This window comes from Giraffa tippelskirchi, chromosome 10 (genome assembly GCF_054371585.1).
Source record: "Giraffa tippelskirchi isolate mGirTip1 chromosome 10, T2T-mGirTip1v1.2.pri, whole genome shotgun sequence".
Lineage (NCBI taxonomy): Eukaryota > Metazoa > Chordata > Mammalia > Artiodactyla > Giraffidae > Giraffa > Giraffa tippelskirchi.
The window spans coordinates 85031088-85055088 of NC_137284.1; the positions used below are offsets into that span (position 1 = coordinate 85031088).

General features: G+C 32.3%; 1 protein-coding gene across 20 annotated transcripts in view; it reads left to right on the plus strand.

Annotated features, from left to right (window-relative positions):
- Positions 1–24001, plus strand: part of CACNA2D1 (calcium voltage-gated channel auxiliary subunit alpha2delta 1) — a 524609-nt gene that overhangs the window by 441036 nt on the left and 59572 nt on the right. For all 20 annotated transcript variants that reach the window (XR_014067144.1, XR_014067142.1, XR_014067141.1 and 17 more), the window contains 6 exons: positions 11845–11923; positions 12791–12840; positions 14015–14104; positions 18579–18656; positions 20592–20666; positions 20884–20958. Coding sequence is in view for 16 of the 20 variants with exons in the window: in XM_081535600.1 (XP_081391726.1) it covers positions 11845–11923; positions 12791–12840; positions 14015–14104; positions 18579–18656; positions 20592–20666; positions 20884–20958 (447 nt within the window). In the remaining 4 variants the exon portion in view is untranslated. The remainder of the gene's footprint in view (positions 1–11844; positions 11924–12790; positions 12841–14014; positions 14105–18578; positions 18657–20591; positions 20667–20883; positions 20959–24001) is intronic.

The following is a 24001-nucleotide window of genomic DNA, read 5'->3' on the forward strand; positions in this document are numbered from 1 at the left end:
ATAAAATAAATTTAATCTAAATTCATTTCTATTAATATAATACATTTATTTCAGTATTTTTCTAATTAATCATACACTGATAATTTGGAAAGGGCTTTTTAGTATCTTCTAGTCATAAGTTTAAGTATATTTTATTATCTTATGATAGAGGTGCATAAGTACAAGTCTCAGTGCTTTTCAGTTTTTAATGAATATAAGTTTAGTTAAATCAACTTTTCTTTGATTTTGATATCATCCAAACTAACAAGCAGGAATATCATTCACCTCTGAATATTTTTCTTCAAAAAGGAAGAGTTTCTTAAATATGGCAATGAATATTGCATTCTGTATTGCAATTTGTTCCAGAGATATATTTTAATTTCATAGTACAAAAAAGTTTAACAAATTTAAATGAAAGAATTTAAATGTATAAAAAGAGAAAAACAATAAACTTGTTATTTATTTTTTTCCTCTCCGAAAACTCTTTTTGCATGAAGAAGTAACACAATAACGTCTTGGAGGCATATCACAATTTTCTTTTTTCCATAAAAGAAATTTTATGTCATAAGGAAAACAACTGTATCCTACCCTCCATTTTCACAAATTGTCTGGTTGATTGAATAAATGAAAAATTTACTAGTTGAAAGCCATTTTTCTACGTATATATCCAAAAAATGTCCAATCTAAATATTACTATCTTGAAACACTGCTTCTCATCTCCTTCACCTTTTATAGGAACTCCACGTTTTAAACAAAGTCATTTTGTGACATTCTAAACCACATAAGAAGTGATTCACATCACATTCACTGTTTTTAAACTGATTAATCTAATCTTACTCAACAATCTTGCTGTTTGCCTGTTAATGATATCTCTCTGCTGTAAGGACACACACTTCTCCTAAGGACATAGAACTTTTGTGAATTCCAAAGAAACTTTGAAAATTAAGTAGTCAGTGCTTTCTATGATTTTTAAAATAAGTGTATAGTTAGCTAAGAAAAATTAAGATGTCCTTGGAATTAGAAACTACATTTTTTTTTAATGGGAGTCTAATTTAGGGGCTGTAGCAAAGTTCTATCAGAGAAGGCAATGGCAACCCACTCCAGTACTCTTGCCTGGAAAATCCCATGGACAGAGGAGCCTGGTAGGCTGCAGTCCATGGGGTCGCTAAGAGTCGGACACGACTGAGCGACTTCACTTTCACTTTTCCCTTTCATGCACTGGAGAAGGAAATGGCAACCCACTCCAGTGTTCTTGCCTGGAGAATCCCAGGGACGGGGGAGCCTGGCGGGCTGCCGTCTATGGGGTCGCACAGAGTTGGACACGACTGAAGCGACTTAGCAGCAGCAGCAGCAGCAGCAAAGTTCTATGATGCACACTCTTATACATATATACATATTTACATACACAGGTATATGAACACACATTTATATCTGTTTTAAATGGACATTGATTCTGTCAATGATATTTCTAGAAACAAGGGACCATGTGTGGCACTTTGGCTTAGCTCTCTTATGTAAAGTGCTATGAGTAAATTTTAACCACTGACAAGTGGTTAAAAAGTGATCAAGGAATGAGGAAATAGAAATCTGAACATAAACTAATTTTTTTCTAAAATCTTTGCAAATTTGCTAAGAAATATTAGGAAAAGTTAAGACAATCAACTCTGAGTGAAGTTTTGCACACATACATGTGCATGCATACATGTTTTTTTTAACAATGGAAGAGCTGAGTCATTTTAACTTAAGGTTAGTAAAGGGATATCCAGACAGAGAAAGCTTATAGATACAAAACCGAGATAGGATAATTGATGGAGATCCTTGAAGGAGGAGGGATTGAGAGATACAGAACACAGATTTCTGAATTAGACAATTAGGAATTGTATTTCTGAAAACATTGTTGTGCCGCATTTCACATGCACTCTGCTTCTAAGTTGAATGGCTTTTTGAATTTTCTAATGTGGAAAACTGTTAGAAAAGATATTTTCATGTTCTTATCCACTAACAGTGATGATAGCAGACGATTTTTAAGTCACATGTTTTTGAGTGTGTTTGTATTTTGTCAAGACAACATTACATAGTTAATTGTTTATGCCAAAGGTATATGTATGCAACTAGTGTGTATAAGAGAGATTTTTCCACCATCTTCAATATGTCTTCAAATGGTTTGGGATGAACTGGCAAGCCCTTTCTCACTTTCCCTGCTTATTCTGACTTCTCTACCTTCCACTCATCCACCCAGTGTGAGATTTGCCACCCTCAGACATGTGGATGCATGGAAGATCCTTGTCTGTCTGTGTATCTAAGGATGTGTATGACCAGTTATTTACCCGCAAAATTCGTATTTATTATGCAATAAATTTATCAACTCAGAACTTAACTAGCTACATTTTCTTTCAAATGGCCAATGTGTAAAACTGAAATTTGATAGTTAGTAAAATAAAAACTTTCAATACTTGTAAAATTCTATATTCAACTATAATTTTTACTTTGAAACATGCCCCTTAAGATGGACATTCACTTGAAGCTTAAAAATATCGAAATTGCCAAGTCACAAAATTTGGAGAGCTTTTAAAGAAAAAAAATATCTGAAAACCTCTTTTTGAATCCTACTTTCTCCCCAGACCTCTTGTTTGGCATGAATGTGACTAAATGCTTCATTTAAACCCATTTGTCACCCAGATGACATTAGAAGTCATTCAGAGCAACCCAGATAATTGTGATGAGGTCCACCCAGAGAGCTGATGAATGAGCCTGCAGATACAGAGCACAATTTAATGAGGCCAAAAGGTTTGAGAATTAGAACAAAATGTTAGGGTTCTTTTGAAATGTATTACTCTTGGGAATTAATCTACCTGATTATAGATAGGTACAGCTTAAAACTGAGTCCATGTTAATCTCCTCACACAGCTGTTCCACATTAAAATGCATTCACTGTCTAATCTTTACCTGCAACTCTGCCATTCCTTAGGGCTCAGCCATGTGTATGAGACTGCCTTAAAAATGGTGCCAAAACCAAAATGAACTCTATCATAGATTCCAAACAAATGAACAAAGGAAACTGACACCAGACACAGAGTTGAAAGATAATTCCCAGGTCTAGCAAAAGTAAAGGTATTTGATACTCTGTAGATTAGCAAATCTCTTTGCTAATTGGTTAGCAGTATACACTTAAGATTGTCTAGCCAGCTATAAAATAGTTCTGGATTCTTAGGTTAATTCTCAGAATTAATCAAAAATAAAAAGACATTCAAAAATCTATAAAATGAAAATTTCAAAATAGCTAGTAAACTGAATGAGAAGAACAAATGAAAAAAAACACATATGATAGATGTGGAATAATTTATAAAATAAAGAATGCATAGCTAAAAAGTTATAATTGCCTGACAATAGATGCTTTATTTTTTAGATTCTTTCAGAAATGATTGGCAGTCTTTTCCATTTTTTGTCAGATCCAGAAGAGAAATAGTCTATAGCCTACAAAAATCTAAAGCAAATTACAAACAGCTAAACCTGTATGTGTTTTATACAGTAAAAGTGAAAATCATCAACTACTTTTTCAACACATGGTAGGAAAAATAATTCATGGGAAATAATTTATTGCCTTCTTGGTAGTCTCTGCCTAGCTTCTCCATCAGGCAAGAATGAAGCCTTTGGAAGGAATGTTCAAACCTTTGATAATAGAGGAAATTCAGACTTGTAGAATATTTAATACTGTTTAGAAATGCACTGCTTTTAAAAATTTTCATGTAATTGGGCACTTTCAACCATTTCCAAAGGATTTTCAGTTTTAGAATGGGAACTATTTCTGTGTTCATAAAAACCAAATATATTACTTGTGATGGAGTGAACGTATAACTAAAAACAATAATTATAAGGAATATCAGCCCTGCCAATCGATGATCAACTTAAAATTCATGTCATGTGTGTAGTGTCCTTCCCTGACAGGTTTGTTTACATTTGTGTTCTTAGAATGAAATTAGTATTGATAATCCATTACCTAAACTAAGGAACATTTTCTTTGGGTCTGAGTGTTACTACTTCCATACATTTTACAGAGTCCTTAATTTGATGGCTAGAACAAATCCATTGAAAAGTGAGAATAAGTATTACATTAAACACAAAGTATATTACATGACATAGGCCACAGAGTGCCACAAATACACTTGAAATAATTTCTAGGTAGAATTGTGCCACCTAAAATTGGGATTGCCTTTTGTTGATGTGAAATCACAATACCAGGAAGGGCATTCTGTTCTGCTTTTCCTGAGGCTGTCTTCTTGTATTGAAAGCTCTGCTTGCCATGTAGCTCCACACAGAGATCTTCCCTGCTCAGACTTTCTAGAGTGGTCCCCTTTTTCTACACACTTCATTATTCTCTATTTCAGTATCATCTTTACTCTTTGTTTTCTTTCTCCCAGATTACCATTTTTATTATTTTAATTATGTACTTAGGATTTACTGGTTTGATCTCCTTGCAGTCCAACGGACTCTCAAGAGTCTTCAAAACCACAGTTTGAAAGCATCAGTTCTTCACAACAGGTGGCCAGTATTGGAGTTTCAGCTTCAGCGTCAGTCGTTCCAATGAATATTCAGGACTGATTTCCTTTAGGAATGACTGGTTGGATCTCCTTGCAGTCCAAGGGACTCTCAAGAGTCTTCTCCACGACCACAGTTCAAAAGCATTAATTCTTCAGTGCTCAGCTTTCTTTGTACTCCAACTCTCACATCCATCCATGACTGCTGAAAAAACAAGGCTTTGACTAGATGGAACTTTGTCGAGAAAGTAATGTCTTTTTGTATATGCTGCTAGGTTTGTCATAGCTTTTCCTCCAAGGAGCAAGCGCCTTTTAATTTTATGGCTACAGTCAACATCTGTGGTGATTTTGGAGCCCAAGAAAATAAAGTTTGTCACTGTTTCCATAGTTTCCCTATTTGCCATGAAGTGATGAGGCCAGATGCCATGATCTTAGTTGAATTTCCAGCCAGCTTTTTTACTCTCCTCTTTCACTATCATCAAGGGGCTCTTTAGCTCTTCTTTGCTTTCTGCCATAAGGGTGATGTCATCTTTTTATCTGAGGTTATTGCTATTTCTCCTGACAATCTTGATTCCAGCTTGTGCTTCATTCAGCCCAGCATTTCGCATGATGTACTCTGCACAGAATTTAAATAAACAGGGTGACAATATATAGCCTTGACATACTCTTTCCCGATTTTGAACCAGTCCATTGTTCCATGTCCAGTTCTTCTTGACCTGCATACACATTTCTCAGGAGGCAGGTAAGGTGGTCTGGTATTCCCATCTCTTTAAGAATTTTCTACAGTTCGTTGTGATCCATACAGTCAAAGGCATTAACATAGTCAATGAAGCAGAAGTAGATGTTTTTCTGGAATTCTCTAGCTTTTTCTATGATCCCACAAAGTTGCAATTTGATCTCTGTTCCCCTGCCTTTTCTGAATCCATCTTGTACATCTGGAAGTTCTCAGTTCACTTACTGTTAAAGCCTAGCTTTGGAAGACTGAACATTACCTTGCTAGCATGTGAAATGGGTGCAGTTGTGTGGTAGTTTGAACATTCTTTGAACCCCATAAACAGTATAAGAAGGCAAAAGTGGAATGTAGAGTAAAATTAATGTTCCACCCTTGCATATGTCATTGTAAGAATTAGGGGGACTTAAGTTCATCTAAAAAATGATTGTATTGATGCCACCTCTCCTTTCATACTAATCAGCCCAACACATAGTTTTTCGTGAGTATTCTCATTATTTGTGTCAGTGAAGTATTTAGCATTACCCAAGAGGAACATCTGAAATAAGTATACACTTATGTTGTGACCTCTCCGCTGACAATAGTCTCTGCAGAGCTAAATTGCTTAGAAATGAAATGTGTCCATAGCTTCCTCCTCTGTTATCAAATCCTGTCAGTGCACGTAGATAGAAGGGGAACCTGAACTTACTCCCTTATACTCTTAATATGCAAGGATGATTCATTGTAATTGTTAACATTTTTAAACATCAACATAATCCCAAGGGCATGTATCTATGTTATGTACCCACATGCAAGACATGTTAAGAGAGATATCAGCTAGGTCCTTTAAGATCATGTAAGCAAAAACAACTGCATTTCATTTTCCTTTTTAAAGTTTTTTGGTGTGATTTACTTAAACAAACTCACTGGTCACTTCCTAAATTCGTTCCTTTGTCAGGCCCTGGGAAATTCCATACAGGTATATCTTATATGGATACAGTGGCATTTAGACAGTATCTTTTTCTTTGGAGTTTATTCTTAAATGCAGTAAAGCAAACCAAATTTGTCCCTCTGGGAAGGTATTATTTCAAGTTAAGTTCTTTTTGAGGCATGAAAATGGAAAATGTTACCTCACTGAATTCTGATAGTTTGACTATAGAAGACATTGTAGTCATCATCATCATCATCATGTCATCTTTATTCCTGTAGCTAATATTTATTGTGCTTATAATTTTCCATATAATACAAAAGCTTTTCATGTATCACTTCATTCACAGTTGTAATAGCCATATGATAAAAAGGTTTTTATCACTGTCAACATCATCCCCATTTTGGAAATAAGAAAACCAAAATTTGAGAAGTTAACGAGCTTGCTGAAAGCTCTACAGCTACTAAGTGGCAAAATCAATCATTTAAATGTTCTGCAGTCCAAATTTCATAACCTCATGCAGAGTGTGCTGCCTAGCCGTGTACCTCTCTCTCCAGGGCAGACTTGGGGCCATACCAGTCATCATTTGCCCACCCAGGATCCTTCCTTCTAGTCGGATAGCAAGGCTTCACCACTAAGGAACATGCTTCTCACAGCTTTAAGAGGCTAAAATGGATTAAACTAAGCCATCAAGTCTTTGCAGGCTTGCAAGAACCTTTCAGATCACTGGGCTTTATAAAATAAATTAAGTGTGAAAGGTACATTTGGACACTTATTTATTTCATAATGCTGTAAACCTAGAGATATGGGTTATTTTAAACGCTGTGGATCCTGGTATACTTGTGAATTATGAAAATGACTGTAGAATTTTCTCCTCAAATATTCAGTCCAATCTAGTATTTTTATAGGCTTATTGCCAAAAATTTTAGTACACACAGTAAATTAATAAAACCCATTTCTGACATCATTTTTCTAACATGATTCGATAGCTGAAGTTTTTATTTTAGTTTTATTGGCTTTCTTTCTTCATAGTCTCATTTCCATTATTCCTTGGAGATTTGCCTATTGTAAATTAAACTTGAACTCTGGGTAACTGATAATTGTTGAGGTGACAGTTTCCAGTAACTGGGTTCTGCTGGGAAACAAGAAATTCCTATGGCTTTTAAAATAGGTTGACCCTGTGGTTTTGGAAAAATCTTAATTGAAGACAAGTATTTTTGTCTTCAACAAACAAGACAAAATAAAAAGTAGAGTAACATAAGTCTAGAACTAAAGGATACATCAGTAGTGTATTCTAAGAAGCAAATCAGTAACCCAATTTGCTGGTAATTAAAAGTTTTCTCTGGTCAAATAGGCCAGGCTTAACATGTAAATTATAATTCAAATTTACATTTTGGAATTATAATTTTCTGTTCAGAGAAAAAATGATTTTTGAACCAAGTGAAGGCCAAATTATATAAATTTGCAACTAATAATAGAGATGGATTTTTAGTTAAGTTTAAATTTATTAAATATGTTCTCAAATTGCAATTTCTTTTGTGAATATTCTTATATAACTAAAGATGAGTCAATAATTATTTTTTTTTATTCTCTAGGAATAATACAGCATATAAATGATATGTGTATTATACATACTTTAACTTGCCTGAAGAAATTTGCTCATCTCCATTAAAAAGACTATGTAACAACAACAAAGAAAAGATTACAAATTTACCATGATAGGTGTAATGAAAGAACCCATAATTATGAATGCAAGGCTTCTATCACTCTGGTTTTGGCTCTACTCTGTTATAATGAACTAATTTATATATCAGATGATATCAAAGTGTGTCTTATATCCCTCTGGGAAAACATTAAGACCACTCATTTAGCTATTCAATTTTTTTTCATTTAATATTTATTTTCATATCTATATAAAGTACTGTAATAGATACAATAGTGCAATCCTGAAACTGTTTTAACCCACTCCAATGTTTATTCAATTTCTAACTTCCCATATTATTTCTGTTAGAGACCTGGGCTCCAGCAATGTGAAAAATATTTTTCAAAGCCATCTATAGCTATGTATGTTTCATATATGACTCTCACAGAAGTGAACATTCTAAAACATGGCCTATCTAACATCAACCAGTTCAGGATCATTTAGCAAATTTTCTAGGAATATTACACTTAGAACAGTGAGTCTTCAGTATATACTTGTTCTATGGATCTAGTGTTGTGATCATAAATGTGCTACTAGGCATAAGTAAAGGAATTTTTTCTCCACAAAAGTTGACTTTGCTTTAATGGAGGCCTGATTTAAAGTAATTTACTTAATGGAGACTTTAGATGAAATATTTAGCTTGTGTGACTGCACATTAAGTGTTTCAAGGTTTTGTTGTTGTTTTTTTTAATGTCATTTTATTTGTTTTTCTGTAAGACCACGTAAATACACTAAAAAGAAAAGACCCCTGAAAATACACATCTTTGAGAATGTAATTTACCTTAATCTCTAAATTGTGCCTATTTCAAGGAATCACTTTATTATTTTATTTCCCCAAATTTATAGCTAAAGAAGAATGGTATGCTTAAAGAAGTGACAAACATCAGACTGAGGGGACAGCAAACATCTCTGTAAACTTGGCATTGGAGTTAGTTCATTAACTCTTCCACAGGGTGGCAGTCATATAGTGTGGAATAGGAGAAATGAAAGTAAAACTCCCAAGTGGAAAGTTAGGGCTCAAAACTTATTTTTTAAACTTCATCAATTCATTGTATATATGTACTATGAAATGTTGAATATCACACCTGATTATGAAATCAATCTAGTTAAAATCTTATTTCATAATTAGTTTAAATGTAAAGCAAAGACAAAAGTCAGCGTGGGTACAGCACCTGGGATTGAAGTATAATATTCATGTGGATCTTTTCATTATCATAGAAAGAATTAAAAATTTATATTAAACTTTTTATATTTGATTTGAGATTGAAGTAATGTTAATGTGGATTTTTTCTTTGTCATAGAAAGAATTAAAAATTTATATTTGATTTATATTAAACTTTTTATATTTGCTATGATTTATATTAAACTTTTCTCAATCAAATATGTATATTTATCAAGTCATTTTAGAAAATTCTAAGATAATCTATAAAATCATGAATTATTTACATGCATATGTTTTGTGTGTATGTATATCTACTAAGAGAAAAAATAAGTATTTTAGATATACTAGAAAGATTTTATAACTATTGTAATTGTAAGACAGTTGCTGAAACTATAGAAAGGTTGAATTTGTAATTTTTAAGATTTTAGTAACCATTGGGAGGATGTTTTCAGAAAAATGTCTCTAAAAACATCTATCATAAGGCAAATATAATTTGCAAAGTGAGTTAAAAATTATACATTTGTAATATGGGAATGATTCAATCAGTTCAGTTCAGTTCACTCAGTTGTGTCCGACTCTTTGCGACCCCATGAACCGCAGCAGGCCAGGCCTCCCTGTCCATCACCAACTCCCGGAGTTTACCCAAACTCATGTCCATTGAATCAGTGATGCCATCCGACCATCTCATCGTCTGTTGTCCCCTTCTCTACCTGCCCTCAATCTTTCCCAGCATCAGGGTCTTTTCAAATCAGTTAATGCATCCTATATTCAAATAGCCAAGGAAGGACCTATGTGATAAATGAATAAAGATAGAGAAGAAAAAATTTTTTAAAAAAGTATGTATTAAGCTTTTATTAAATTATAATTAATTATGACAATGTTCACTTTGACACCCAGCTCTGATTCTAAATTCTTCAATTTGAACAATATCTGAGGTTTCCATGTAGGCCAACAATTAGGGTCAGGCAAAACTTCTGTAGTAAATCAAATAAAGCAATATGTTTTGTTGTTGTTGTTTTTACTAGTATGTTTTTTGCCTGTGTTGTGTTTATTTGGACTGTTTGAATAACATCAGTCAAAATAATCACATGGTGTATGTCTATGTATGTCTAGCCTCTATGTTATTAGAAATGCTTGATTTCTAGGGATGTAGATATGTAATAATAATTCATGTAGTCTTATTCATTTATGCCCTTTTACTGAAAAGTACTTTATAGAAACCATTTTACTGGAATACTGTTGTGGTAAGGGAAACAACAGACAAAGCAGTGCTTTAAATTGAAAGTTTGAGACATGCTTTCAAATGTTAATCATGAAAGAGATCCCCAGGTGCTTTCTAGAACATCTGGATTGTTTCCATGTCCTGAATTCACATGACAATTATTTAAGGTATGGCAACTAAATTGAATTATCAGTAGGGTGGCCAACCCATTCATAAAAATAATCCATTTAGGAGTAATTTTAACTTTGTTAAGTAGTAACACTCCACTAAAATGCATATCACCCAAAACGACCAATTGAAGATTTTAGGAAATAAAACTAGATTTTTGTATTTTGAAGGATTAAGGGAGAGAGGGGTAGGTGTCACCAACTTCTGTTAAGCTAGAACCAGTCTCCTGTCTTTATAGTTTGGGGTGATTAAAACTCTGATGTGTTCACCAAATGGCTTCTTGCATAACTAGCCAAGGCAAACCTGGATGAGTGGCTTGAGTGAAACTTTACAAGTGAAACAACAACCTCCCCAGTGTACTTTCTGGGGCAAGGGTTGTTATGATGTGATCTCTGTGTGGCCAAGACCAGCGAAAGAACAGAGACCAGATGTGGCATCTCTTGAGATTTGTGCTCTGCAGTCATGTGCGAAAGATGAAACAGATGAAACAATTAGAAAATGTCAATTCAAACAGTCAATCGACATGAATTAGGGAAAAGCTCTTAACATAGTTCAAACCAGACCATGAATTCATGGAAAAGTGCTTTTCTGAATGTTTATCTTTAGAAAAAGCTAAACTGTTGAACTTAGAGTATTGGTTTACTCTGATTACTAAATTGGTAAAAATCAGTGTAAGTCAAGTAACCATTTTATTAAATATTTGTTGACCTCATTGAATTTATTTTCTATACTTTAATACTATTTAAATTCAGCACCTTCCAATGAATATATAAAGTATAATAGTTAAACAGTATCGTAATTACATTTTAAAATATTTGCATATTCGAAGCAGTCAATATTTTAATTCTTTTAAAAAATGCTCAGAGCTTAAAATATTTATTTATATGTTCCAGTCATCTTTTATAGAAAGTAAGTCATATAATTAACATCATACTCATACATGTGCATATTAAATATTTTCATGATGTGAAAAGAAGTGAAACTATCATTAAGTATAATGCTCTAAGCAACTAAACGTAGAGTGACCTCCTTTCTATATAGATTTTTGTAACCTTGTACCTGTTAAGTAGGATATTTTTTTTTGCAGTGACTAGATATGTGAATAACATGTTTTAACGAGGTGAGACAGCTGATGTTTGGTTGAATCTGAAAGATGCCATTTCTGCTAATGAAACCTTAGTCACGCTCTTGCCACAGAATTGGGATATGATGCAGAGCACCCAAGTACTAACTTAAGTTTAGTAACCAAAGTCTATATTTAGAGTAGATTATGTGGTTTCTCTCTGGTGCCTTCCTAAGTGATTTAGTGGCCTCAATTTTCTTGTCACATTAATTAACTGAAAAACATGCTTTTATTTATCTTTTATTTTAGCTCTTTTGTTTTGTGTTTCAATTAAATTTTATGCAGCCTAACAGATACCCATTTTTAAATTCATCAGGTTCGTGTATTCACATTTTCAGTTGGTCAACATAATTATGACAGAGGACCTATTCAATGGATGGCCTGTGAAAATAAAGGTAACAAGTCTGACCACATTTTTCATGACCACATTTTATTATAAGATGATGAATTTAGTAGTTGTTACTTCCACATATTATCATTTAAAATACTCTAAAGTTGTAGCTGATTTTTAAATTGAGGCAAGAATAAGATGCAGAAGATGTTTTCTCTAGAGCAAACACACAAACTTTGACATCAGTGTTACATTACATTATAGTGTTACTTTGATATTACAGTGTTATATTTTATTGAATTATACTAGTGATTCTGATCAAATATAACTTTGCATGAAGAATTAGAATCAAATAATATCTGAATTGTGTAAAACTTAGATATCAGAAAGTATAACATTATATGTACTTTTTTTCTGAGTGGCTAAATTATTTTTTTAAATGTCTTATACGTTCCTAGATAATTCAGACTTTGTATAGTGAAACTATATTTCATTTATACTCAGAAAAAAAATGTTATTTGAAAAATGACCCATGACAATAGAAGGAGCCTAGATTTATTCTGAAAGTTATATTTTGGCAGATATTTTATATAATATAAAATTGTTAGATACCCATAATTGTATACTTTTAATTATTTCTCCAATGAAAACAAGTTTTGATGATAATAGATTTTCTACTGCTTTCTAGAAAAAGGACATTTATTTTATACAGTATAAGAAATGTAGTCAAGTTTCTGATAAAGCTTGTGTATTTACTGTGAGTTTATGTTAATCACACATTTTCTAAACTGATCAGTGGTGTTGATATTAGTGTTTGCTGAATTAGAAGTACTCAGTTTCTCCTAGAAAGCCATAAAATAGTTCTGTGTTTTTTATTATATCATAATATATAAACATATAAATCTGTTGTGTATATGTGTGTATATTTCAGGTTATTATTATGAAATTCCTTCCATTGGAGCAATAAGAATCAATACTCAGGTACGGTTATTTAAAACTTGTTTAAAGTGTTTTTTCAAACTAAGATATTTCTCTTCTCCTTTAAATATGTTGAATATGAAGAAAATAGGTGAAAATGAATAAATAATTGATAGTATTATATGAATAAATAATTCATACAATTACATTTGTAATAAAATAATGAGTATCATGGTAATGTATTGGTTTTTATTTCATTAAATTTCCAAGTGTTTTTAAATATCTGAAACTCAGACAAAGATGTATAATTATGTTTGTCTTCTGTTTTAAAAACATCATAGAAAATAAATAAAATCAATTTACTAACAGTCTCATCATATAATTTCAACTTGTTTGTACGGCAAATCATTTAACTGAGTTTCCCCAAATTATAGGTTCAACACAGAAAACTAAACAATAATTATTTGCAACTTACAATAAGGAGATGGTTTTTCTACAGCCATTCAGTTGAAAACATACTTGTTAAATAGGTAGATTGAACCAATAACTTAATTTAAATATATATTATTTTTAAATTTTCATAAATTGCTGTTTAAAATCATTTATTCAGTTTTAAACATAACTGAAAGTCTACAAAATAGACTAAGTCAAAATTTAGCCCAAATAACATGGCTTTTGTGGAAATGAATACTGAATATGTTGAGTTTTGAAATGAAACAGCAGCTGCATTCAAGCCTGATGTCTAGTTTTGGCACAGTATTTCATTTATTTTTGATATGTTTAAATGTAGTTTTGAATTTCAGCCAAACAATCTGTGATATGAAAACAAGTATGTGGCTGCTTTATTATTTCAAATTTGTTCAGTTCCATCCAGTAAATCATAGAGCCTTAAATAGTTTAGATTAACATAGAACAATTCACAGGGAACTTATTTCACTTATCCTTGGCTGTACCTCAGAAAGAGAATGTTTTGTTAGGAGAAAAAAAAAACTGGGGTAGATACATTGTATAAATAATACAAGTCAAATATTGTTAATTCTGAGTATGCAGACATACCATTTATGGAGTACCCAAAGTAGAAATGGAATGATTATATGCTTAACACTCTTAATAATTTTAATTCCATCTTCATTTTTACCTCTAGGTAATTTTTTTTTCTGTGGAGTTTGTTTTTTTTTTTTTAGCACTTCATTCCTAGTTATCCAACACTTAAATTTTTTCATGTGTTTGTGTATAGGAATATTTGGATGTTCTGGGAAGACCAATGGTTTTAGCTGGAGACAAAGCTAAACAAGTCCAGTGGACAAACGTATACCTGGATGCGCTGGTAAGCTAGGCTGTTCAACCAAGGACTATTATAACAGAAGCACACAGCTGACTTCTGTTTCTCTCTAGCTTCCATTTCTCTTTTTGTCTTCATGAAACCCTTTCAGAATTCCTTCCATCACAACGTTCTTTGCTAGAATTTACATAATTTACTTAAAAATCTAGACCTATGTGCCACAGAGAACCAGAGATGTAAAGTGTTGTTTTTAGTTGTCATTGAAGATACAGTGTTTCAAACCTCGAATCTTGAATTTAAGATCATTCTAGTAACTTTGTGAAGTTTTATGCAAAAAAAAAATCCTAAAGTCACATGAATTAGTAGATTTTGAACAAGAATTGTGAAGAAAGTATTTTTAAAGTAGATTTCAGCTAGCAGAAGCTTGTAGCTCAGATGGTAAAGAATCTGCCTACAATGCGGGAGACCCAGATTCGATCCCTGGGTTGGGAAGTTCCCCTGGAGGAGGGCATGGCAACCCACTCCAGTATTCTCGCCTGGAGAATCTCCACAGGGTCGCAAAGACTCAGACATGACTGAGCAACTAACACTTTCACACTTTCAGCTAGCGGGAGTCTGTCTGCTGTCTCCTCCATATTTGAGATAGCCTCCATATCTCAAACCAGACTCAACAAAACTCAGAAGCACTTGCAATTAGATAAACAAATATCTTACCCCACCCTGGAACAATCACAAACCTAATCACCTCTTCATATTATAATTTCTTTCTTTAGAGTCAACCCCAAATATTTATGGAAATAGCCAATTGAAGTGATTCAATCTGATGTGAAATAACAAATAAAAACATGTTAAGTTGTCCACTGCACAGTGGGAATTGTAGTACAGGCATGCCATCATATTTCAGAGCAGTGGTTCTTTCTCAACTGGGGGCAATTTTGCTGCTCAGATCACTTGGAAATATATCTATAGGTATTATTGATTGTCATGACTGGGATAGAGAGGGTTTGCTACTGGCATCCAATGAATAGGTATCAGGGATGCTGTTAGACTTTCCCACAATGTACAAGAGAATCACACACATCCCCAACACACTCACACGTGCACACACACACACACACACACACACACACAAAACAAAGAAGTATTCAGCTCAAAATGTCAATAGGACTGAAATTGAGAAATCATATTTTAGTATAACTTTTCCTTTCCTAATATGAAAGTTATAAATAGTAATAAGATTTATTCATATGCTTAACTTAATTAGAGAAGACTTAATTAACAATTTTGCTAGTATAGCATCAGAGAGACTTAAAATACTAAGCCCTGAAAAATAGATGCTGATTCAGTAACCCCTTTTCCTACTTGGAGTTTAATTATATGCTGATACTACTTTCCTGAATACAGTGATGAACCCACAGGGCAAAATGCAATCTATTTAGAAAGAATTACTTATCATTTGGTTCTTGTAAAATAAACATATGCAGGAAGTTTAGGAGAAAAACAGGCACTATTAGCAGCAGCCTTGCACGCTAAGAACGATAAAATGAAGCTTGCTTACCTCAAGCCCTTGCTAAAATTACTGTCCAGTGTTCCTTCTTGACATCACATATTTATTTAAGGTCACATGGTCATCTGAAGCTGTGGTCAAAATGTTTCACGCATTCAAATCCATCACAGGACAGAGTATGATAGGAGGAGTCAATAATTATTCCCTCTTGTATTTCCTATGACCAGAAGTTCATTAACCAGCGTGTCTGCATTGTTGGTAATGTTCTTGCAGATAGCATAAATGACTTTAGGAAGCGATTTTGGTTCTGAATCTGCTGTTCTGCTAGCTGAGACTAAATGTAAAAAAAAAAAGAACAAAATGAGACACATTAATTGACTGGTCAGTGGATACATAGTGCATTCTTTCTTCTAACTTAAGACTCAAACATGACCCATCTTTTATTTCCAATTACTTGTTTATAGTCTGTGCACATAGCACGTTCAAAAAATAGTGGTCAGATTAACAGTTATTTTTTTTTTTTAAAAGGTAAAAATATTGCAAGACAAAATATAATAAACATAATGAGAAAAATGAAAAGGACTCTAAAAATCAGAAGAAAGGCCACATATTTGGTGATAGAATAAGGTTAAAAAGATGGTGTTGTTTTAGCTAAATATATGAGTCTAGGTAAGGCTTCTTAAATTGGTGATGTGTAGAGAAATTACAGAAAGGAGTAGCAGTATGAAAATTGGACAAGTGATATGTATATTGAAAGGATGATACTTTGGTCACTGTTGCAGAAAATGGAAGATAAGACTAGAACCAAGACTGGGACAGTATTGTGGAGGGTTCATTTTATTTGGGAGATAAAGTAAGATTCTTTATGTTATATGAAAAGAATTGCACTCTGGAAACTAAATATCAAATAAATTCCAAGAGAGCAGATATCTTGTTTTATTTCTCTTCTTAGTTCTCTAGAAACTTGCATAGTGCCTTGGAATTGAGTGCAGTTTATATCTATCTATAAGTTTGGCTAATATGTTAGAAGACTTGTATCTCATTTGGGAGCACATATTACCATATTTATAAAAACTTCATGGTATTCTGTGTAAATGTGAAAGTGATGCAAAGAAAAAGATTGCTTCTATTTATGCCATGCTACCATTCCTAAAACTGTGCATATACTCAATATATACACAGTTGGTCCTCCATATCTGTGTCCTGTGTCTATAGGTACAACCACTGCAGATTGAAAATATTTAGGAAAAAATTCAGAAAGTTCTAAAAAGCAAAACTTGATTTTGCCAGGCACTGGCATAATGTTTACATAACATTTACATTGTATTTACAACTGTTTACATGGTATTTGCATTGTAAGGGGCTTTTCTGATGTCTCAGATGGTGAAGAATCCGCCTGCAATACAGGAGACCCAGTTCGATCCCTGGGTCAGGAAAATCCCCTGGAGAAGGAAATGGCAGCCCACTCCAATATTCTTGCCTGGAGAATTTCATGGACTGAGGAGCCTAGCAGGCTACAGTCCATAGGGTTGCAAAGAGTTGGACATGACCAAGCGACTTCCACTTTACTTTACTTTACCTTTTTGCATGGTAAAAGGTATTATAAGTTATATAGAGATGATCTGAAGTCTGGAAGGATGAGCATGAGTTATATGTCAATAGTACCCAGTTTATATAAGGGACTTGAACATCTATGGATTTTGGTGTCTTTTGGATACTAGGTTTATAAATTATCTATAATCTGACACTATTTGAGGTGGAACGCTGTCATTGCAAATATTAATTCCCATATTCAATTAAGGATGTTTTCATGGTCAAATGTTCTTCCTTAATACTAAATACAAAGCCAACATGCCTATCATGCAGCCAACAATGTGTTGTCATTTCCTTAATTTTCTTGGTCCCAAATAATTTGATATCTTGTTCTGCTGAAAGGGTATGATTGTCCTTTCCCACTAATTCAGTTTCTACTGTTTGTGAGCTTCCCATGTGTATAATTAATAATAAACCATAGCCTAAGCCATTTTCTTTATAAGACTGTGCTATTTCTAGAATTAGAGCAAGAGTCATTAGATTTGGATTTGGGGTTATTATTCACAAAAAGATTACTAATAATTTCTCAGTAAATTTAGAATTTTCAACAATAATTTTAAAATTATTTTAAAGAGTAATTTTGTTAAAAATGTAGTTCTGACATGAAATATTTGTAACAGGAATATAATTGTTGCTGATGACAGTCATAATATGCAAACTCTGACCTGAAAATCATTTTTTTCAAACTAATCTCTGTGGATTCATGTAACATATGAAATTATCTACATGCTGATTAATACTGTGTGATTATTTTTGTTCTACTAAACTGCTTCATGACTGGACTTTCATATTTGATTATTGCAGCTGTCTGCATCATTCACTTTGTCAAAACGTTCATTTTGGAGAGCGTATAGAAGCAATGTTGCTTCTTTTGAACATCATAATGCTTACCTAGAATATCCTAGAAATGTATTATTAGTAGCATGTTTTTTCTGTTTATAATATTATTCTGCTACACATCTGTGATTTAGCCTGAAGCCTTTGGCTTAGGGCATGAAAAGTTTTAAGAATGGAGCTGAAAAAAAAGGAAAGTTAAATCATTTGAAACAATATTTTAATATTACTCTGTTCATAGTAGCCTCTGATATTAGGTAAACTCACTACGAAAAAAAAGGGAGTGGATAGACAGAGTTACTACAAGGTTTAGTATAATTTGACTTTTAAAATTATTGCAATGCTCTCTTAAGAGTATTATTTTAGATGTTGCATGCTTAAAGAACTGACTAATAGATCCTACTAATTTAATTTCTAAGACATTTATTTCATTGACTTTTAAATAAGCTTTCAAAATCAATTTCTAATTTTATGGCTGTTTATAAAGCAACTAAAATACAGTGTCAGATATTCAAAAACTAATGCATAATGACAAAGTTTAAACTGTTATTTGATTTTGACTTTTTTCTGTGAATCTATTTTTAGGAACTGGGACTTGTCATTACTGGAACTCTTCCGGTCTTCAACGTTACTGGCCAAAATGAAAATAAGACAAACTTAAAGGTTAAAAGTTAATTGATAAAATTAATAATAATAAATGATAAACTATGACGTTGAAGCTCAGTGTGGATAAGATATTTCTATAAGGAAATACATACAACGTAACTGTCTCGTGAGGCTGAAAGTAAAAGTCAGCAGCTGTCTATGTGATAACCACCTGGGAAAAAGGAAATGCAGGACAATTTCTCAGTTCCCCCAGGGACAAGATTCAGCTTAACTCTATTTAACTGTGACTTGACAAGAGCACAAGTTCAGGATCTGGGAGTAATTATTGCTTGGACCAGAAAGTTCATTTGGGGTTCCCGTAAGATGTTACAGAATACATGATAAATGGGCAGTACTACTGTGTGCACATTTTTAAATGCATCTAAGATAACCATGGAGTTCAGAAAAAGAAAAAAAAATCCAAAGGGAAAAAAAATAACATGGTAATGTCTGCATCAGATATATATAGGTACCTTTTTAGGATCGCTCATCCTCCAAGTCCCATTCAAGAAATTTTTTTTAATTATCATGTAACTTAAGGATATGATTTAAATGGATAGTTCTCTTTGTGTTTTTCTCTTTTCTAAGATTGAGGGAAAAATGCTTAATGAGTCTCATAAAAATACTTATTTCTATAGCACTGGCATTGTCAATGCTACCAATCTAAAGTTCTACAAATGTTGAAAAATATATATCTTGTGCTTGTTAAATTATCTCATTTTAAAAAATACTTTTGATTTAAAGTAGGTTTGCATTCCTATGTTTTAGCTTGCATTAGAAAGAATTTAAAAATCTGGGAGAATTAAGATTTTTAAATACTAAATACTGATTTTATATTTTGGCTGACATTTCTGATTTGAGGGAAATTTATTTCTAGTTTATTATATAATGAATGTTGCACTTAGGCATTATTTGTTCACTTATTATAAATTTCAGTTGAACTCCTTATTTTAATACTGTGGCCATAGAAAAAATTGGTTATTCCTCTTCGGGGGCCCATTACCATTCTTAAGTATCTGCTGGTTCTAATTATCGTAACTCATGAAGGGAGTAATTCTCTAACTCCTCATATAGACTGTGTAAGGGATTGCTTAAATTTGGGGAACATGCTCTGAGTTGGCTCTGGGTTGGTTCATGGGAAAACAGCATAGTTGTTGACCTAACTTTCTCATCCTGTGTACCTACACAGGATTTACAATGTGCTTATAATAACTATTGACTGGATTTAATGACTTTCTGTGTACATTTTGATTATAATCTATCTAAATATATTTAAAACAGATTCCTGATTCCAAATTTTAACACCATTTCCATCCATATGTCCCATAGAAGTCTATGATAACAATTTGCCACATGGATTCTTTGATTTGCAACTAAAACTATGATGCCCATTGTTTGGTATTTAGAAGTTAACAGCAACCAGAAATAGTGTTGTGAGAATTTCCATTTTATTACACATAAGATCACATACTTTTCACATATACACTAGTATTACCAGCAGCAAAAATACATGTTTTTTTTATTTGGTATTGTCTAATTAACTTTAAGTGGTGATTCCTGAATTGTATTATAGCACAAAGTCAGTTTATACTCACAAATACACACACAACCCCTACTTACAGCTGTTGACTGTACAGTATCAATTAAATTATAGAAGTAATAAGTACAAAAAGCAACAAATTTAAAATTTCATATTTTTTTGTATTTTAGCTGTAATAATCAAGATTTCACTTTTAACCTAATTACAATACAGTTGAAGGAAAAGAAAAATCACAGCTGAGAATCACTGCAAACTGATAGCTTAACTGCCTCACCCTTACACATAAATATATATATATGTAACCTAATGTGAAATACAAGCATTGTCAAGCAAAAGGATGAATGTATAATTTTGTATAGAAATGTGTAAATTTTTGGTATAAAATACACTGCCTTTTTGCTATCTTATTATAGAATCAGCTGATTCTTGGTGTGATGGGAGTTGATGTGTCTTTGGAAGATATTAAAAGACTAACACCACGTTTTACAGTAAGATGCAATTTTCTCTTTTGATATCTTTTTATTTTAAAACTGTACTAATTTAGCTTGTCTTTAAAGCACTTAAGAAATTCTCAAAAATTGTGCGTTTATCCTAGCAAAGCTACTAAATATTTAAAAGAATTCTTAAAAGAATGTTATAATATCATTTTACCTTTCTTTATGCTTTAAAATATGTATTTAAGAATTTATTATTATTATTTTTCAGTTGTGCCCCAATGGCTATTATTTTGCAATTGATCCTAATGGTTATGTTTTATTACATCCAAATCTTCAGCCAAAGGTAGGTCTATAATTTGTTTACAGTGATAGTATTCTGTAAAATTATTGATTAATGTTCTTATTAGGTTCATCATTTTTAAATTCACTGTATAGCACTAAGTATAAAAAAGCATTTTATATATAATGTTAATACACGACAAGTCCCCAGTATATGTGAAGATGTGAAAGCAGTTTTCATTTTCGCTTACCAGCTTAGCTCTCCAATACTCCTATCCAGTATCCAGCTAACCAGTAGTCCTGTCTCAAAGGCAGTCATTATCACCTCCTGGGCCTGAGCTTCACACATCCTCCTTGGTGTTTTAATTAGGCTATAAGGTAATAAAGGAGGTTGCCTAGATGGGTGTAAACCTGATAGCATTATTCATGTTCCTCTCTGCATAGGCCATTTCTCTCTCTCTTTGTTTCTGGTAACTATCTCTCCTTTCCATCTCCCAGGCTTATAAAGATATGTATGAAATGCAGTAAGTAAATCTCAGTAAGATGGACTTCATAACTGGGTAGGGTTTATTAATCAGTGAGTTATATGAAAGTTATAAAATTCCATACATTAAAGATTTTATCCTAATCTTTATTCCTATTTTCCCAGGATATAAAATACTTTCCTAAATATCTCATCCAATTCATTTCACTTTTCATTAATGCATCATGGGTAAAATACTTATGTATCTATAAGTAAAGCTGGCAAAACCTTATTTATTTTTAATTTATAAGCAGCTTCAAGTTATTATTTAACTTTGAAGATATTAAGGATACCTTAAACCATGCTTCAGGGAAATCTATGCAGACTTACACATACTATTTCCTTCTCCCCAGGCATAGATATTTAATGTTAGAGATATTTTAGGATATCAAGTAGAGTCATTAAAAATTATTCAAAGAAGTAATAATTAAGAACCATTGATATTGAATATTAAAACAAATTGTTATAACTAATATCTGCATTTTATTTCTAATTCTGGAAATTATTTCCATACTAAAATGCATCATTATCTACATATTTACTAATTATTTGTAGCTACTGATTACCCTGAATTATTTTTAAAGTTGTTACTTTAATGTAAATATGAGATAAGTATTTCTCATATTATCATCAGTCTGTCACAGCTCTTTAAAAACATGTCAAGTTTCTTATAATAGAGTTGTTTCTGATTGGCTAACATTATGTTTTTTTTATAATTGAAAATTTTTAGCTTTCTGAATCTTAAGATTTGTAAAAACTTTATAGTATTATTTTGTATTATGTTGTATAGCCAATATATTTAAATTATATTCCCATAAGTAACATGATTTAAATGCGATAATAATATAATGTGCTGAAGGGTATGAAGGACCCCTACTTTTATGTAGCTGGACATTTTATGATTATGAGTCTAAACTCCTTTAATGAACTAAAATATATCATAGACAAAATAATAAAGAAGAATAATGAGAATAATGAATATATGTAAATATATGAATCCATCATTTAGAGGTAATTATTTGAAAAGTTTTTCCCCTTTTCTACATTCTTGTACTAATAACCAGTATTTATGTAGAAAATATTTTATTACTATTTGAATGCTTTAAACATGTTTCTGGCTCATACTTGGAATAATCAATTTACTAAAATGTTGAAAGCTACAAACAAAATATAAATTATTTATAAATTCATATTAAAGCCCAAGTGGTTGATTTTTCTTCAGGATTATGTTATTTTTTCATATTTTTATAGAGGAAATTATTAAAAGAATAGTTTTAGAGAACCATTTAAAATGTTTGAACTATCAGTGTATTTTTTCTGAAGTTCAAGCTTTTGAATTAAATATGCTTATTCTCATTATTAACAGGTTAGATATTATAATTTCTTTTTGTGGGTGATGGTGCTAGTTAAACAGATAGATACAAGAACCTGATAAAGGATAATACAGTGTAATACAGCTGTTTGTTTAGAAATTGATAAATACAAAGGACCAATATGGTTAGAGTAGCATGCTAGCAAAATTAATTTTAATTTTTTTCACTCAAAATTCACCAGTGAAAATATAGAAAAATAGTGCCATGTTCCATAGTACCTATTATTATTTAGCAAGATCAACATTTAATCTTACGCAGGCATTCTTTGCTGAATGCTTTGTGTTTTCCTCCTGAAACTGTAATCTTAATTCCACTTATTTGAGTACAATTCTAAAGTTTTTAGAAGGCAGAAAAAGTATCTTAAAGCCAAGAATAATGGAAAATAAAATAGCTGTGAATCTTTTGCATATCTAATTTTCTAAGGAATTATCTTCTCAAAGTGACTCTTCAAAGTCTCCACCATGACCATATTTTGACAAATGCTGAATTATGTATCCTCCTTTATTCCAAAATAGAGTTTAGAATTCCTCCATTTTGTTTCATTGACATAACCAGATTAGGTATACTTACGAGATATCTCATTTTTTATCAGCCTTAAGAAATGTTTACTGTATAGGAAATTGTGAATAATTTACATTTTAGAAGTCAGTATTTAAAATAAACCTACAGTGTTATGATTGAATTCACCATTTGTTCCATAGATACAGTATTTGATGTCACTAACAAAGGCCCAGATTTGGGGGGTTTTGTTTGTTTGTTTTTGCTGTTCCATGCAGCATGCAGGATCTTAGCTCCCCGACTAGGGGGAACTTCTATTGCCTCTGCAAGTAGAAGCATGGAGTCTTAACCACAGAACCACCAGGAAAGTCCCCCAAGGCCACAAAGATTAAGCATTTAAGATTAAAACTTTTCAATATCCTATAACATTTATATTTTAACATATATGAATCATATACATTTCTAAAAAATTCCTCTTTTGTGCTTTTATTTGTTTCTTTTTAAAACAGTATAGAGAATTCCCTGGCCATCCAATAGTTAGGACTTGATGTTTTCACTGCCATAGGCTTGGGTTCAATCCTTGGTCAGGGAACTAAGATCCTGCAAGCCATGCAGCATGCGAAAATAAAATAAATCAGCATAAAAACTGTCTGAGAGAAAGCATCTTTCTCCTTTCCTGCTTTATTACATTTTTTTAGGAATAAAAGGAAATT